The sequence below is a fragment of the Apteryx mantelli genome, chromosome 17 (genome assembly GCF_036417845.1).
Source record: "Apteryx mantelli isolate bAptMan1 chromosome 17, bAptMan1.hap1, whole genome shotgun sequence".
Lineage (NCBI taxonomy): Eukaryota > Metazoa > Chordata > Aves > Apterygiformes > Apterygidae > Apteryx > Apteryx mantelli.
The window spans coordinates 7,197,009-7,213,536 of record NC_089994.1 but is presented as its reverse complement, the minus strand read 5'-3'; the positions used below and the strand labels follow the sequence as shown (position 1 = coordinate 7,213,536).

Genomic DNA, 16,528 nt, shown 5'->3' with positions numbered 1-16,528 from the left:
CGGCGCTCTCCCTCTTCCAAGGGCTCCCCTTGGACGCGGCTCCCCGCGGAAGGCAGGTCATGCCGCTGCCGCTCCCGACGAGGGCAGGACGCGGCCCGGCCCCGCTTCCCTGCAAGAGACCACCCAGCTCCTCCGAGTGACAATATAATCTCGTTTATTTTCCTTGAACGCGCTGCTGGCTAAAACTGCCAGACAGGAGATTTCAGAACATTCCCTCAACCAAACATCCTGGGGGAAATTAAAAAATAAAACAGCTACCATGTACCAAAAATAAAATAACCCACCCCCACAACCCATCTCCCCCCCCCCCCCCCAAACAAGTCTTCGCAAAGCCAATGCAATCAGAAATAAGACATCTGTGCTTTTCACCCAGGGCCCAAGCTCAACGCAAAACAAACTAAAAAAAAAGTCACTGCAAGTTGTTATAACACAAAGCAATGGACAGTTAAAAAAAATAAAAATCCTCCTTCAAAACCCTGTGTACTGGAGACGACTACAGATGGAGATCTCTCCCCGCAGGGACAGTCCTGCTCCGCGTGCCCGGGAGCCACGGCGGGTCGGAGATCTTGCCTTTCCCGGGTTCGCACTTGCGCCACTTGAACTGCTTCAAGCCACACTTTGCCCCTTGCCTTGAAATCTCCATCACGCGGCCTCTCGAGCGGAGACCTTTGGTGTTTGCAGAAGATTATTCACATTTTCTACTCAGCCAGCACTGTTTCTAGGAGGGAGGAAAGCACTTTTTTTTTTTTCCTTTTTTTTCTCTCCTCAATAAAGCACTTTTTGGAAAAAATAAATCAAAACCTATCAATAACCTGCAATAAGGTCCCACCGCTCAGCCTGGGGACAGTGCTGCCTCACCCCCTCCCCCTCCCACATCTTCCCCCCAATCTCCAAAAATAGTATTTAATATACAGCAATAAACTCTGAGCAAGCCAGAGTCCCGGAAGACATGGACCTGCTTTCACCTGCCCTGTGCAGCCCAGCACCACTTCCGCACGGTCGCTCCCGCGCTCCCGGGACGAATCCCTAGGGATCTGGGGTGAAACACAGGCGCTCCAGCCCCGCCGGAGCGGCGCGCGGAGCAGGGATGCAGCACGGAGGCCTGTTCCGCGTAACCACACTTGTGAGCGCTCATGGCTCCGGCCCGGCGTCGCCTCTGTGCCCGTCGGAGCCTGCTGGGGACGAGCCGCTGAGGACGGACGGGTGGAACCAGGCTGACGTGAAGAGCATCCCTGAATCGCGTTAGACTTCGGCGTTTGTTGAGGAGATGCAGAAGCACGGTAGATAAATTAGCTCAGCGCTGGCCCGGCTCCCACTTCCATTGCGATCTTAGCAAGGATCTTTCTCTCCCAGCCACGCAAGCGCTAGGAGCGGACAGCTCTCTCCCGCATTTGAGCAGTGTGAAACACTCGGTACGTCTGCTCGAATCCATCTCTCATCAAGGGCTGAGGCTGCTCTGCTGGTCCTCTCCTCCTCCTCCTCCTCCTCTCCACCAAAGAAAGGCCCCTCCAGCCCAGACCTCCACCATCAAGACACGTCCCTGGCTGTCACTGTCCCATTTCAACGCAAGGGAAGGCTGAGGCACAAGGCACAGGTTGCTGCTCCCTATTCACACCCCGCTAGAGCAGGGGACACCCTTGGGCACCAAGCTGGGGTGGCAGGACCCGTGGCCAGACACGCTCTTCACACAGAAGCTCCAGGCACCACGTGGCTTGCCCAGAAGGCAGCCGTGACTCACCCAGCTCCGAGGCGCACAGACAAGCAGGCACCAGTCTGCCTGGAAGGCCTCCATCCTGCCTGCAGGAGATCCTGGGGAGACCAGACCTGAAGAAGCTCTTCCAGTTCTTCTACCCCTGCTACTCTTTCTTTCCATTGACCTCCAGGGCTGGAACCAAAGGTAATCACATGCAGATCTGTGCTTCAACTGGGACTTCCATAGCAGGCATCAAGGGAGAGTGAGACAGTCCCTGTCCGACCACAGGCAGGGAAGGCCTGTCCCTGGGAAAGGAAACCTCAGAAGCTCCCTAAAGAACGCAGCTTCTTCAAACGGACTTTTACTCAAAGCCCAACATAAAGGCACCAAAAAAAGAGACGGGAATTTATTTGGCTTTCTGCTCATTGCCACCTGGGATTCCCAAAAGGGTCAGAGCTGTTGTTCCAGTCTCACACACAGAGGGGAAAACGGAAGGCCTGGCTTAAAGATACAAAAGTTGAGGACACAAACCATAAGAGATAACTGCCAGCTGCACCCCCGCATCCCTGGGACAGCGCGGAAGGCCTGAAGAGGGAGGAATGAAAACAGGCATTGCAACCAGGGCACCGGGGCCAGAGCCAGGCCCAGAACATCACCCACAACGGGGAGCTTCATTAAGATTGCCTTATCTGCCCCTATCTATGCAAGTACTTCAAGAGCCGAGCTGGGGCCTGTCCTGATCCAGCTGCCCACACCACTGCACAGGGACACGAGCTCAACCTGCCTGCTGGTGGTCAGGAAGCAGCAAAGCACCAGCAGGCTTGTTTTCACCTAGTCTCAGTTAAACCCCTCTTGGACACTCCCTCGCAGAGCCATGGTGGAAGGTACAGCGACTCGCACCTCTTCTCTCCCTAGGCAGTGCACAACACCCACCCGACCGGCGCGCAGGTGCCGGAGATGACAAAGGCGAGGCGACCAAGCGCGTACGCCATTCCCAAGGAGGTGCTGACCAGTTATCTCCACCATCCTCCTGTGTGCCCATACTGCTTCATTTGACGGCCCCTTCTGAGTCAAACCTGACGGGGAGATGGACCAAAGAAAACTGCTCACAGCACCGTAACAGGGTCAGGAAACCCCAAACACCTGAAGAGCTAATGCCAGCTTTGCACTAGTGACAAAGACGGATAAACCAGAGCCGAAACAACTAAACTGAAGCCATCAAGGCTGAAAGATTCCTCCTCCCTATTCTTATTCAAATGCCACAAATTCACTTGAACTGAGCAACTGGAACACAACAGTTCAAGCCCTGCACAGCTTTGCCTTAGGGTGCCCGATGACACAAAACAGGCATCCTGGCTGCCGGCAGAGGCAGGGATAAGCTATCCTAGAAGACCTGTCTCTGACTCGTGCCGGCCTAGGCACAGGCCCCTTTTCCCATGCTATGCAGGGTGCAGAGATCACAAGTGAGTGAGCCACAAAAGGCGAGTGAGTCTCTGCTTCAAGGATGCTCAAAGAAAACACAACCTAGAAGGCCTAGAGGAGAACAGCTCCTCATGGAGAAGCCTGCTTTCAAGTCCAGGTTCTTTGCCTAACAAATCAGGGCAGTTCATGCTTCTCCAAACTGATTAAGATCTGAACGTCTCTCTGATCCAGTTGGAGCAATCCAACAAAAGCTGAGGAGTCTTTTCAGGCACTGACACCAAATAAACAGAGCTTGCATTAAAGAGTTTTCAGAGTACTAGGATTTTAACCAGAGCTAGAAGATGAAGCAGACAACTTCAAGCATACTGCCTTTTCATCCTAAGGTTTGCTCTTAAGATCTGCCCTTCTCTAAAGCCTGCCTTCTCCCCCCAGCATGGTCAGGCACCCTCTTGCTTCTCCCAAACTGTGGCTGTTACCACAGCCACAATTCCTCCACTTGTGCAATAAATAAGTTAATTAAGATCCTACTGCTTGCTTTTCAGCTCACAGACACAGAATTAGGGTCAGGCTCGAAGCAGCGATGTATGCAATCAGAAAGCTGAGGTTCAGCGCCACTGCTGCAGGGACCAGTGCTGTGACAGCTCCCCGAGCTTCTGTCCTGGAACCTGTAGGCCAACACCATCTCACACCTCAAGGGTTAGGAGGAAGTGACGGCTTCAGCTGCTTGGCCCGGCAGAGCAGATAGGCTTCTCCTCAAATTCTGCTGACCCTTCTCAGCTTGAGGAAAGGCTAAGGACTGAGCCATCGCAGGGGATCAAACCCCAGAACCACCACAAGGAAAACTCAGGTCCAAGGAGGAGCAGCAGAAGCAAGGAGGACACTGCTCAGTGCCGCTGTGCCAGGTGAAGAGAGGATTTATGAGAAGAAGGTAGTGCAAGGTAAAGCGAGCTCTGTGCCTAGGCCTGGAGCTCATCAGAATCGAAGCTGACCCAGCCAGTCACAGCAAGGAGCACTCCCACTAACCAGGCCAGATGCCTTTCGTGCCCAGAGAGCATCCCTGTAGAGCATCCCTCCCTCCTGCCAGCTGGAAGCACTCCACCCAGCAGAGGCCAAGGCCGCGGGACAGCAGGGCAGCTCCTGGGGCCTGCAGGTCGAGATCAACAGGCGCACCAAGGGCTTTTGTTCTGCTGCTCAGCCTCTGTCAGGCAGGCACAGGCTCTGCACGTGGAAACAGAAGCCTCTTGCAGAAACATCCCTGGGGAACAGCGGCTGACCTGGCTCACCAGTCTGTCACCAGGCAACCAGGGAAACCGATGGGCCTCGTCTCAAGTAGCCTGTTCTTTTCCAGATCTCTGGAGGGCAACAAACCACCTTGTTCTCTAGTACTGAAATGTTGGACATCTGCCCCTTCACCCAGCGCCTTGATATGCAAAAGCCTACGCAAATTGAAGACACTAACCATCTCCTCTGCATTTCCCACTGCTGGAGGCAGGCCTGGTCTGTACGACAGGGGATGAGCGCTCACAGGGAGCATTCGCAGGCTTGCTCCACTCTGTCCTACAGCACAGGTTGGTCACAGTCATGGAAGGGCCAAACTGCTAGAAAGCTCAAGGAACGAGACCAGAACCTCCTTTCTAGGTCATCTGGTTCTCAGCTTCTTCCAAAGGAGAGGTCATTTGCTAGAAAGGGCAAGACAAGGAACTGGACTTAAAATGAACCTTTGAAAAGAAAAAGATTAAAGGGAACAAAAGCCATAATCAATACAGAAAATAAGCGCATCCTGAACAGACGCTAACAGAACACCGGCCTCTTGCAGGCTACAGCAGAGTCCCTCTGCAATGGATCAACCGTTACAATTGTCAGACTAGGAAAGTCTCTCCCAACTGGTGCAACAAATCAGGCCAGATAAATCCCTCTGCTCCTGGCGCAGCTTGCACTCTTAGGAGGGGAACTTTTCCACAGAGGCTGAGCGGCAAGTTGGAGTCTTGGTATCTTTATGCAGGCGAGTACCATACATCGTGTTGCACACATTCAGGGAGATGTTGAAGAGCCAATCTCTGTCCTCCACAGTCGTTAGTCACTCAATGGCACCACAACATTTCCCCGCTCCTGAACAAGTTGTGCACCCAGGCCTGGTTTTAAGGGCTGCTTCCCTGCTTAGGAATGTTACTCCACTCAGCAAAGGCAGAGACCTTGCAGCACATGGCTTTCTCTCAGTGTGGGACATGGCCCGGGACTGCTAGCATCAGCTTCCAACAGCCCAATACACAGCCAGCCAGCACTCAGTTTACTCTTGAATGCCCCAGGGAGGACTGGAGGCTGCACGTGGTGCGAAGGGGAAGGTGAGGCCTCACTGCTTGCTGGCAGGGGGAAGGTAAGCTCCCTCTTACCCGGATCTGCTATTCATTCCAAGTGAATCACTTTTTTTTTTTTCTTCTCTTCCTTAAATTATGAACAACATGGAGAAATTGAAAGCAACCGTGTTTGGTCCAACTCCTTCCCTCCCAGCCCCCTTGCTGATGCTCGTTGGGGCTTGCTCTCACAACCGGCAGAGGCAGAAGAGGGTAGGAATGAAGACACCAAAGGCCACCAATATAGGGAACATGAGGCTGCTGTTGTCTGAGGCATAGGGGTTTGGTGTGCGTGGGCCTGACTGAACCCGGTTCTTATTTGCCTGTTTTTTAACACTGGAGCCATCATCATATTCATCTTCATCTTCTTCCTCCTCTTTTTTCTCCAGACCAGGGTGAGGCTGCAGCTTCGGAACATCTGTTGGACAAGACAAAAGGTGGTGAGGAGGCAGAATACAACCTGGAAATGACCTGAGACGCTCCCTTCCCCTCTCCCCAACCCACTGGGCACACCGGGAGCAGTGCACCTGACACCACTTTGCCACCACATCCAGAGAACACCAGGAAGTAGGAGCATCCTCCCTCACAGAGGCTCAAGCCACTTTCCTCTGTGATGCAAGAGCATATGAAGACCACTGGGTCTTCAGAGACCAAAGAGAGGACATCCTTGCCCTCCACTCCACCCATCTCTCAACACAGGAGAGGCTACAGCACAAAAGGCCACCTGCAGCATATACAAACATCCCAGCTGCTCAGAGAGATCTAGTTAAGAGCACCAACAACCCTTCCCGCAGATGCTCCTGCCTCGCGCTGCACCCCTCAACCTCAGATCTAACAGTGACATGCTCCAGCCTCACCCAAACCCAGGCCTGGAGTCTGAAGTGCAGGTCCCCACATGGCAAGCTACCGCCCTCCACTATGCCACGGGCCAGAGCTTCAGCAGCATGTGGCAACCCCTGACCACCAGAAAAGCAAACTGACCCTTTGGTCAGAGAGGGGCCCTAAACCTCCCCGGTTCTGGAGTTAGAGGGGCTTCAACTTCAGCAGAGACTTGCACAGAGGGCGGTGGAAGAGCAAGGACTGCTAGTATTCCCCACAGAGCATATCCATGGCCATTCACAGGAATGGATGTCAGGGGAGGGGGAGAAGAAAACAAAATCCACTGCCTTGTCCTCAGAGCTAAGGCGGCAAGACAAAGCTCCAGGTAAGAAACACCACACTACTAGCTAAAAGGTCTCCATAAATTACTTGTTTGCAGAGCTGCTGCCAACATCCATTAGCCAGAGGGAATTTACCTGTAGCTATATATAGCTAGAGCTGACAGGCGTGTTCCTGTCTCCTCTACCCCATATGCAGGAAGACATGAACCAAATCCACACTTATTCCAAAGTGAGGCAGTTCCGCATCCTTAGAGGAATGGGAAGATACTACACACCTATCACAGTCTGTAACTGCTTCCTGCAGGAGACTTGCCGAGAGAGAAACAGTTTTGGCAGAGGTGGGTCAGCGAGAACTATGATCTCATGGTCTGAGAAGCAACAGGCTGCTCTCCAAGGGGAAAGAGCCATCTGGCTCAAAAACTGTGCTCACCTTCCACTGTTCCTTGCAGGATGTATAGGGCACAGATTTTCGGATTGTCATAGTAGCCCTAGAGAAAGCAAAGAAGGGGGTCAGTGCTGCAGCGTGAGGTAACAAATATTCTCCCCACCTACCATCACCTCTCCTCCCCCTGGGCACAGCTGCATCTCACAGCTGGAGGGGAAGGGGAAAAAGAAAAATCAGGGCTCTGTCCAGCAAGGGCTTGTTACCTTTACAAACTCAATGTGGAGCTTCCCCGTGAACGTGGAAACCTCTCCCTGGACACTCAGTTTCCCCTTTTTGATACTCATGGGAATGATCTCATCATGAGCTGTGCTGTGTCCAACTCTGTCAAAAATGTCCAAGTCCTTCACCACTACGTGGCCATTCAAGCGCACGTCAAATACCTTCAGGGTGGAAGAAATGACAGAGTGTCAGAACAGATTCAGGCACACGACTGTTGAAAGGGGAACAGGACAGGAAAGGTCAGTGCCTGTCAGGCACCCAGGACGAGAAGGTAATGCATGTCCCACCACACATCCTCCACCCTCTTGAGAAGGATTCAGAGGCCAAGAGCAGCCAGTTAAAGACACTAAAGCATTAACACTGCTTTCAAACACCCTGAAATCTACCTTGTACTTTTAACATAATCCCTACTTCTGCTGTTCAGGACTGAGGACAGCAGGGTTTTGTTCTGGCTTATCCATACTTTTCTTTCTCAACTTTCTACCTCCTGGCTGAGTACCTGCTCCCACCACCCCAGGGTGGCTGCGGCACACCGCCTAGGGAGTTAGGCCATTTACAACAAGCAGCCTGCAACAGAGCACAGAACAGGAAACAACCTGGTGAAGCCACTGGCAAGATACAGGGTTTGAAGGAAGTAAAATGCTGAGCTGCTAACCACATCTGTGAATTCCGAGCGAAAGTCCTCCTCAGGGCTGCAGTGACTCAGGCTGCGCTCAGCACCTGGGAAATCCCAGCAGAACCACATGAAGAAAGAGGAGCCAAAGGTGCCTCATCCCTTCAGTTTAATCTGGGACTGCTTTTTGAACCGTTTGGTAAGCCAGCCCCACCAGTTCTGCTCCCTGAAATACCTCTTTGGCAGAAGGCAGTAGAGCACTTAAGGAACAGGGCTCAAAGCAGCTCATTGAGTGGGGAGAAAGCCAGATTAAGACACACACCACTTCTCTCTCAATTTATCACAGGGCTTGGAGTTCTTTGTGCTTCTGCCTCTGCACAGGGATTTCAAAGGTGGGCAAGGATCATTTATTTCCAAAGTGCTCTAACGAGGGTTGAATTTAACTCTGTACTCTCAAGATCAGTTTGAACCAGCACAGAGCTTTATGACATTTTTTTAAAGTTGATTTGAGTAAATTATTTAACCCAGATCACTTCCCTGATTCCAACTGTGCAGCACTTCCTCTACCACAGGGATGCAGCAGAGGCAGGAACAAGCAGAGAGGAAAAAATGCAAAACCACTTCTTCTCAACGACAGCACAACTTAAACAGATCATAAAACTCTGGTGTTGGTTATGTTTAGTCGCATGCATTTGCTTGAGAGCACTCTTTTGCAGTGCAATTCTCCAGGCCAAATGCATATCTGGAACGTGGAAGAGAACTCTGTGTTTCAGAGCACCCTCCTGAGAAAGCTCTAGGGGTGAGGTTAATCTTTCGTACCTTACTTCAGCCCTTTCTCCAGCACACAGGACAAACCACAGCGTGCAAGGCAGCAGAAGCAACCTGAACATGCCCAGTCTTAGCCAGCAACTCGCATTAGAGAGAAAGGCAGGTCTCAGCGGCATGGAGCTGCTGCTTACCTTCTGCTGAGACTGTGCAAAATAGACCTCGGCGAACTTCAAAACCAACACATAGTCACCCTCCTCTTTGATGGGAACTTCGTAGCCAAAGGTCTCCTCATTGTAACGCTCGGTCTGGTAGAGAATCTGGTCTTCCGTGTTGGACCGCAAGATCGGCAGCTTCATGCCGTAGTCAGAAGCTGAGTTTCAACCACAAAACAGTGAGAGGAAAGGTTAATTTGAGGCACATGGAAGATAGATTTTCTGTACTCTTAAGTGCTTAACTCCCTAGGTGGCCACAGCACTTGCCACCCCAGTCAGACCCATCCCCCCTCCATGCTCTGACCAGGAGGATGCACTACTGGAGCAGGAACAGAGGTAGCTGAAACCCCAGCACCTGGGTCCTGTGGAGAAACATGTCTGGGCCTGCTGCAGTCTGAGAGACAGTAAACCCACTCACACCATTTCAAAAGAAAGATCTTGTTTCACAGACAGGGTACAGAGCCAAAGGACTTGGCCATAAAATCCTGCTTCAAAGAGGAAAAGCACCTAGAATATTTTTACAACATTTTCAAGTTGCAAACTTTGCAGTACACAAACAAAACACAGTAAGTTTAGGACTGGCTCATCTCATCCATGCAACAAATGTGGATTAGAAGTCAATGGCATCAGGCTTTAGACACTCGCCCTCTCCAAGCCAAAACCTGGGGGATGGCAGAAGGGCAAAAAGCATTAGACAGATCTTACAAACCCCTGTCTTCTCATCACAGACACACGATACTCATCAGCTTGAAGATGGGAAGAAGGAAGCGAGAAGGATACATGCACAAGGGTTTCAAGAGCTCCAGTAGCCCCATCAGCTGCAGTTTCGCAGCCTGAACATCACAGCCACCCAGCCAAAAAGGGCGCTTCTGAGCAGCCCGCAAAGAAGGGCCCACGAAACATTCCCAAATGGGCCAACACCTGAGAAAACAACCAATCGTAAAATTTGCTTCTCCTAGTTCAGAGGTGAAATAGTGAGCGACAGGAGCTCTCAAAACACCTTAACCTGAATCAGTAATTTGTACCGTGCCAGGGTGACTGTACAAATGCAAAGCAACGCACGCCTCGGGAGCGCAGAATCAAGCGATGCCCCACCAGAGTGGGGAAGGCTGCAGACAGCCGCTGCGCACTGGCACTTCAGTCAGCAGAAGTTGATCCAAACTAAGTTCTCTGCTGACACTTGCCATTTCCACTCCCATTTCCATGGGAACAGACACTGCATTGGCCAAGACAAAGTAAGCGAGAACTACTACCCCGGTGCATATTGCCAAAGAGAGAGCCAACGCAAACGAGCAAGAGGAAATTAATGCCAGTTCTTAGTCTCCTGTTACACACACAGCTACTCAGGCGATCTTACACCCGGCTTCTCTTCACCAGTCTAACCAGGGCACAAAGGCTGGAGAGTAATCACCAAAAATATAGAGGCTGAAAATTTTAACCTGTCCTCCCACTCCCACCCCAAACAGATATTTCTGGCCAGCTACAGATTAGTGAGAGCAAACCAAGGACTCCACAAAAGTCAGTTCCTGTTCAGAGGAAAGCCTGCATATAAAGGAAGTCTATCAGCAGCCAAGACAGTAACCAAAGTCTCGTTGCCTGCATGTCGCAGGTCTGTTGACATAGCTGTGGAAGCGAGCTTGATTTCACAGCGTGTTCAATGTGCTCAGAGGTAGCTCACCAAGAGACGAGCAGTACACATCTTTGCAGCAACTCAAATATTATGTTTGGCACCTGGCTATTCTGTAATTGCTGTCAGTACATTTTGTCCCTCGGGGGACAGCATCTGGGCCGAGGCTTGAAAAAAAGTTTTAATTTGCCAGAGGCAGCACAGCCCAGAAGTGCCATCCTAGGTCTTTTCCTCCCAGTCAGCCAGGCATTTCTGCTGTGGCCATTACATGCCTGTCTACACCGAGAGCAGCCGAGAGTAAACCAGAATGATGGTGCAATAAAAAGTCATTGAGGGAAAAGCAGCCGAGCGCTCCAAGGGGTAAAGTCTCCTCTGCTGCGCCTGGCACCGCCGGCTGAAGCAGGGTTATTGTAGCAGCCTGCTCGTGTCACAGCGCGCTTGAAAAGGATCCTTTTTCCTCCTCAGCTCAGAAGGGTTTGTTCAAGGCCGCACGGACGTGCCCAGAGGGCTCCCCCGTCCCCGGCCGCGCCGCGCAGGCCGGTCCCCAGCACCCCGCGGGGGAAGGCGCGCGGTTCGCCTTCCCCGCACGGCCGCGCTCCGCGCGAAGCGGCGGCGGCGGCGGCGCTCGGCACCGCCAACTTGCCAACACGCCCGCGAAACGGCCGAGCCGCCGCGCAGCGGTGCCCAGAGAGGGGCGCGCGGCCTCGGGGGGCCGGAGGGGCAGGAGCCGGCAACCCCAGCCGGGGCCCCGTCGTGTCCCTGCCGGCAGGGCCGAGCTCTCGCCGGGTCAGTAGCTACAGCAGCGACCACGTCCCGCCTGCCTCCACCGCCGCCCCGCCGCCCTCCGCGGCGCCCCGCCACGACGGCGGCTCGGCGGCACCTGCCGCCCGCCGGGGAGGCCGGGCCCGGGGCGAGGCGCCTTCGTCGCCGGCGCTGCAGGCCGGGCTCCGGGCCGGCAGCTCCTCCGGGGAGACCGGGCTCCTTCACCGGAGGAAGCCTCCAGCGCCGCCGCGGGCCCGGCCGCCCAGGCCCCGCGTCCCCGCCGGCCCCGGCAGCCCTGCGGCGGGGGGGGGGGGACGCGCCGGGGGGCAGCGCGCCGGGGCCGAGCGGGGCCCGGCCCGGCCCGGCCGGGGGCAGCGGCCGCCTCGTCCCCCCCGTAGCGGTGCCGGTGCCGGTGCGCGGCCGCCGCCGCCTCACCTCGGCCCACGCGGCCCTCGAGCGGGTCCTTGCGGAAGTGGATGCCGTTCACGTCCACATGGGCATCGCCGCCCGCGTTGACGGCCCAGACGACGCTGTCGGCGAGGCCGCCCGCCGCCGCGCCCCGCAGCAGGGCCGCCGCCGCCAGCAGCAGCAGCAGGGGCAGCAGCGGCGGCAGCGGCGCGGCCGGCGCCCCCCGCGCCCCGGCGCCCACCATGTCGGGCTCCCAGCCCTGAGCGCGCCCGCCCGCCCCTTCCTGCCGCCGCCAGGGGGCAGCCTACCCTGCTGCCCGGGGGCGGGGAGGCGCCGGCCAGCCTGCGCGCCGGAGCGGCAGGATTAACTTTCTGCCCGCCTCCCATTGGGTGGCCGAGCGCCGCTCTCTGCATATTCATAAGGCGCCGGGCCAATGGGGAGCGCGGCAGCAGGCTTGGTTGAGCAGCGGGCGGGAGGGTGGGGGCTGGGGGCTGGCCAGGCTGCCGGCCGGGCTGCGGCGGGAGGCGTGTACCATGGGGGGGGGGGAAGCCCCGCGGCCCCGAGCGGGAGCCGCTGCCCCGTGAGCCCCCCCCCGGCTGGCGCCGCCGCTCGGGGAGGGGAGCGAGGGCTGCGCCAGCTCCGCAGGACGCAGCGGCGGCGGTGAGAGCCGAGGCTTCCCGGCGGCGGCGGAGCGAGGGGCGCGGAGCCCCGCCACGCTTCCCTCAGCGCCGGCGCCCGCAGGGAGGGAGGGGAAGGCGCCTCGGCCAATCAGCGAGCTCCAGCGCGGCCGCCGCGCAGAGCACTGTGGGACGGCGCCGGGAAGCGGGGAGGCGGGCACGTTGCCGGGGCAACGGGCGGCGCGGCCCGGGGCGGGGACGCGTCGGTCCCGCCCGCAGCCGCGGGAACCCCGCGCTCTCCCGGCGCCGTCCGCCGCCGGGCCCGTCCCGGGTCGCAGACAGGGCCGCGGCCCGCTACCGGGCGGGGAGGGGGGGGGTTGGGGGAGAGCGACGTGCGGTGGAGCCGGGGAAGGGGAGAATAAAGCTGCTTCGGGCACATCGTACACGTCCAGCGTCTCCGTGTAGCCTTATTCGCTCTTACTTCTCTCCGTGCTCCAGGTGGGAAATGCCGCTGTCGTTTCTTTGGCTAAATACACCCATTTCCCACGTTTGCACCTGCCCGGGAACATGAGGAAAGCCGGCTGCAGGCTCCGTCAAGCTCCGCAGAAGCTTCCCGGGGAGGCGGTCTTGTCGCTGGCGTTTCTCGGCGGGAGGGTCCGGCCCGGCGGCGGCTGCGGGGGGGGGGGGGGGGGCGAGCGCGTGTTCCCGGCGGGGGCGGCGCGGCCGCCGCTGGGCGCCGGGGGGGAGGCGCGAGGAGCGAAGGGCCGGGGCGGCGCCCTGGGAAGCGGAGCAGCTAACGAGGAAGGTCGGGAAAGTGGTTAAATACATCGCTAGCGATTCTTCCCCCTGTGCTGCGCTTTATGCATGCGAGGGGCGTGCAAGGTCCCGCTCTTTTCCAGAGGCCGGCGGCAGGATCCCTGGGGGCTGGAGCGAGACGTCACCGGCGGAGAGGGGTGAAACGAGTTCCTCACGCAGCGGGGTGGCGGGGAGCAGTTAAAGTAGCGTTTGCCACAGTGTTTGCCCTTCTCTCTGCTTTAAGCATTCCTCAGAGCTTCAGGCTCCGGCGAAGCCGTGCGTCCACGTTTCTGTCACTATGTGCATCGGCAGTCGCTGCTCCTAAGTTGCAATGATTTTTTTTAATAATTTGATTCTTTCATAAAGCATTGCCTTGTGCTCACCCGCTCTGCGTCCCCAGGAAGAGAAGATGCTTGGGAGCTGTGGAGGGGGCAGCCAGCTGCCTAGATCGGTTAGGACTAATCAAGACCAGCAAGAGAAATGTCTCGGGTTAAAGCTCTGAAGGAACCGGGGGGGCTGCAGTGACCCTCGGGGCGCTTTCCTGCCGCTCTGTCCAGGTCGGAGCAGGCCCCGTCACGCTGCGGCTCATGGCATAGCTTCAGCCCATGCGAACGTGGCACTGCCACATGCCCGCACCAGCGTTGCTGCCACAGCTGCAAGAGGCGGAGGTGCAGAGGGCGGCTCAGGAAACCGCGTGAGCGTCCGGAGAAGCCAGTGGCAAATGCACACGCTCGGCACCTCTCCGGATTAAGCCACCCTGCAGCTGTTTCCTGGCAGATCGCCTCAGCATAGCATCCCCTGCCTGGATCCAGCCTGGTCTCCAGCATCCCTGCAGCATTTGTCACCTGTCAGGAATCTCCCCCAGGTCCGGGTAGCAAAGGAGTGAAAGCAGCCGCGGCCGCAGCAACACCACGCAGCTGGCAAGGCTGAGGGAGGCCTCGTTGCAGCTCATTTATGCTGATTACATCTGATCCTCCCTAATCTCTCGTGTTTTCTCAGCTTAAACTGTGATGCGCTTGGGTCGGGAGTGCAACTTCCGAGCACTTAAACGCTTTGTGTGTCGCCAAGTCGCTGCCGTGAGCCAGTAGTCTGGGAGGGGAAGCGAGAAGCGGGACGGTGCGAATCCCCGGCCGGTCAGGGTGGCGAAGGAGCTGGCCGGGGCAGGGGCTGCGAGCAGGGAAGTCGGTGGGTCCAGCCCCCGGATGCCCCCCCGAGCCCCCGCAGAGGCCGCGAAGCCCCCGTCGCTCTGCGCAAGGGGCTTCAGGTCGTCTCCGGTGCTGCCGGGACAGGCAAGGCATGAGGGTGGGAAGGATTTGCCACACATCCCTTAAAAAAGGGACTTCTTCGACACCCCCTCCCACTGCCGAGGAGTCCCGGGGGTCCTGCGCGACTCCCGTGGAACAGCAGCGACTCCCGTTAACTCCCTGCCCCTGCGTCGCTACCCGCGGTCACCGCCGGCCACGATGTCGGCTCGTCCCCAGACGTCACAGGCGCCGTATCCTGTTACTAATCCACTGAGCCACCCAGGCCTTGATTCAGGCCAGGTTTAACCTGCAAGCGAAAGGCTCAGTGTCGTCTTCGAACCCCTCGATCGCTCCCCGGCCCCGGGAGCCGCGCTGAGGTGACTTTCACTCGTGGCTCAGTCCTGCCTGGTCTCCAACCCCGATCGTCCCCGCGTGCTGCGGGGCACAGCGTGCTGGGTGTTAGCCGCCTCCGGCCGGCAAGAGGGGCCAGGATGCAGGTTATCCTGTGGGTCGGAAGCAGACCCCCGTGGCTGCGGCGGGGGCAGTCGGCGAGGGCCGGATCCGCTGCCGGGGCCGATCCCGGCCCCCGTGGGGTGCGAGGCTCGGGCGCTCTGCCCCGCTGCGTGGAAACCTCCGGCTGCTGGTTTGGAGATGAGAGCAAAGGGATTATCTCTGGAGTTAGATTATTAAACTCGAGCTTTAATCTCCGACCCTGCTTGTGCAAGAAAATAGCAAAACTCCCTGGGATTATTTGGGGTTGTGTTATGCAAATAAAACCAGGCTTGCAGAAAAGAGCTTCTGCTGGAGCAAAAAAATTAATGCTTGGAGACCTGCCCTGCCTGACCTGTTCACTGTATCATGGCGTGACCGGGCGGGAAGGAGCTACAGGTCATCTGGCAGCGGCCCAGCTCCACTCGGAGCAGCTGTGGCTCCGGGACCCCTTCCGCGACGGCACAGAGGTGTCCCGCGCCCGCCCGTCCCCTAGCACCAGCGACCCCGCGTTTGCTGGGGAGCTAAACCCAGCGCTGCCACGGTCCACGCTCCCCCACCCGGCGCAGGGACAACGGCAGCGGTCAGGGATTCCCGCTCCCTACATCTCTAACGAGCACAGGGAACCCCCGGCCACCCCCTGCACGCTCCCGTATTTCAGCAGCTTTGGGTTAGCACACGTAACCCCAGCAGCCGAAACCAGCGGAGAGCAGCCCTGGCCGCTGTGCCGCTGCGCCGTGGGGGATCCTGTGCGGTGCGGCTCTGTGCAGCCTCCAGAAACGGGTTCGTGTTTCTAAATAAATCAAGACAACGTCCTGCCGTCTGCTGCTGGAGGACGCGGCTGCTCAGTGCAGGAGCGGGGAGCAGCCCGGCAGAGGCGGGCACGGTGCCTGTCCCCCCGGCTCGGCCCCGCTCCCCGCTCCCCGCTCCCCGCTCCCGCGGGCAGGCAGCGCAGGCAGCCCGCGCTCAGCGCACGCAGCCTTCTTCCTCGGCCAGCTCCGCAGTGAGCAAAGGTCATGTGCGTGCAAACACTCCCTGCTGCAGGCAGATGCCACTTGTGCGGGTGCAGCTCCCTCCCGAGCACGAGCCTAAGGACACACAGAGCTTACCGGGGCTCTGGACTCGTCGGTTTATCACCCTCTTCTCCTCGCCTCTGTACAGCTGCTGTACGAGCAAATATGCAGATCCGCAAATACCCATTTTCCAGTTTCTGTGCTCACACCCACGTTTCTAAGACGAGACCGGCTACATTGGTCCCCACACGGAGTTTGCGTACACCGACTCGGAACAAACTTCATCACTCCACTCCCAGGGACCTACCTGCACTCCCGTTTAGGCGCGCGCAGGCACGAGCCTTCCCCAGCACACGTGCCTGTGCGAGCCCTGTTACACACGCACACATGGGGACAAACACAGGTTTTCCGTGGCTGGGATTGCAGTCATCGCTGCAGCTATGCTGGTTGGCACAGCAACGGGAAAGCAGAGGAGAAAATCCTCCTTTGGGACAGACGGGTTGCTGGAACCTGAGAATTTGAGAGGGAACCGGGAAGCGAGAGGAATGCGACAGAGGAACAGGGGCCTCGTGGCCCGTCAGCTGCCGGCCTGCGGAGGGGGCAGCCGAGAGGGAAACAGCTCCCCGGTACGCTGAGAAACCCGTAGCAATGGCGATGCTCTTTGAAGCCAAGCAGAAACGAGGCTTGGTG

At 57.3% G+C, this 16,528-nt stretch overlaps 1 protein-coding gene across 1 annotated transcript; it reads right to left on the bottom strand.

Moving 5' to 3' along the window:
* Positions 1 to 5,568: 5,568 nt before the first annotated feature.
* MLEC (malectin) lies at positions 5,569 to 11,924 on the bottom strand. Its single transcript, XM_067306919.1, has 5 exons — positions 11,708 to 11,924; positions 8,863 to 9,041; positions 7,275 to 7,451; positions 7,057 to 7,114; positions 5,569 to 5,884 (listed from the first exon to the last, which is right to left on the bottom strand). Exons 1-5 carry the CDS (start codon positions 11,922 to 11,924, stop codon positions 5,655 to 5,657), a joined length of 861 nt encoding a protein of 286 aa, XP_067163020.1. The 3' UTR covers positions 5,569 to 5,654.
* Positions 11,925 to 16,528: the final 4,604 nt, after the last annotated feature.

Coding starts and splice junctions, on each gene's coding strand:
- MLEC (XM_067306919.1), bottom strand. CDS start 11,924: ATGGTGGGCGCCGGGGCGCGGGGGGCGCCGGCCGCGCCGCTGCCGCCG. Junction 9,042..11,707: donor CGAGGGCCGCGTGGGCCGAG/GTGAGGCGGCGG, acceptor GTTGAAACTCAG/CTTCTGACTACGGCATGAAG. Junction 7,452..8,862: donor TTGCACAGTCTCAGCAGAAG/GTAAGCAGCAGC, acceptor TCCACCCTGAAG/GTATTTGACGTGCGCTTGAA.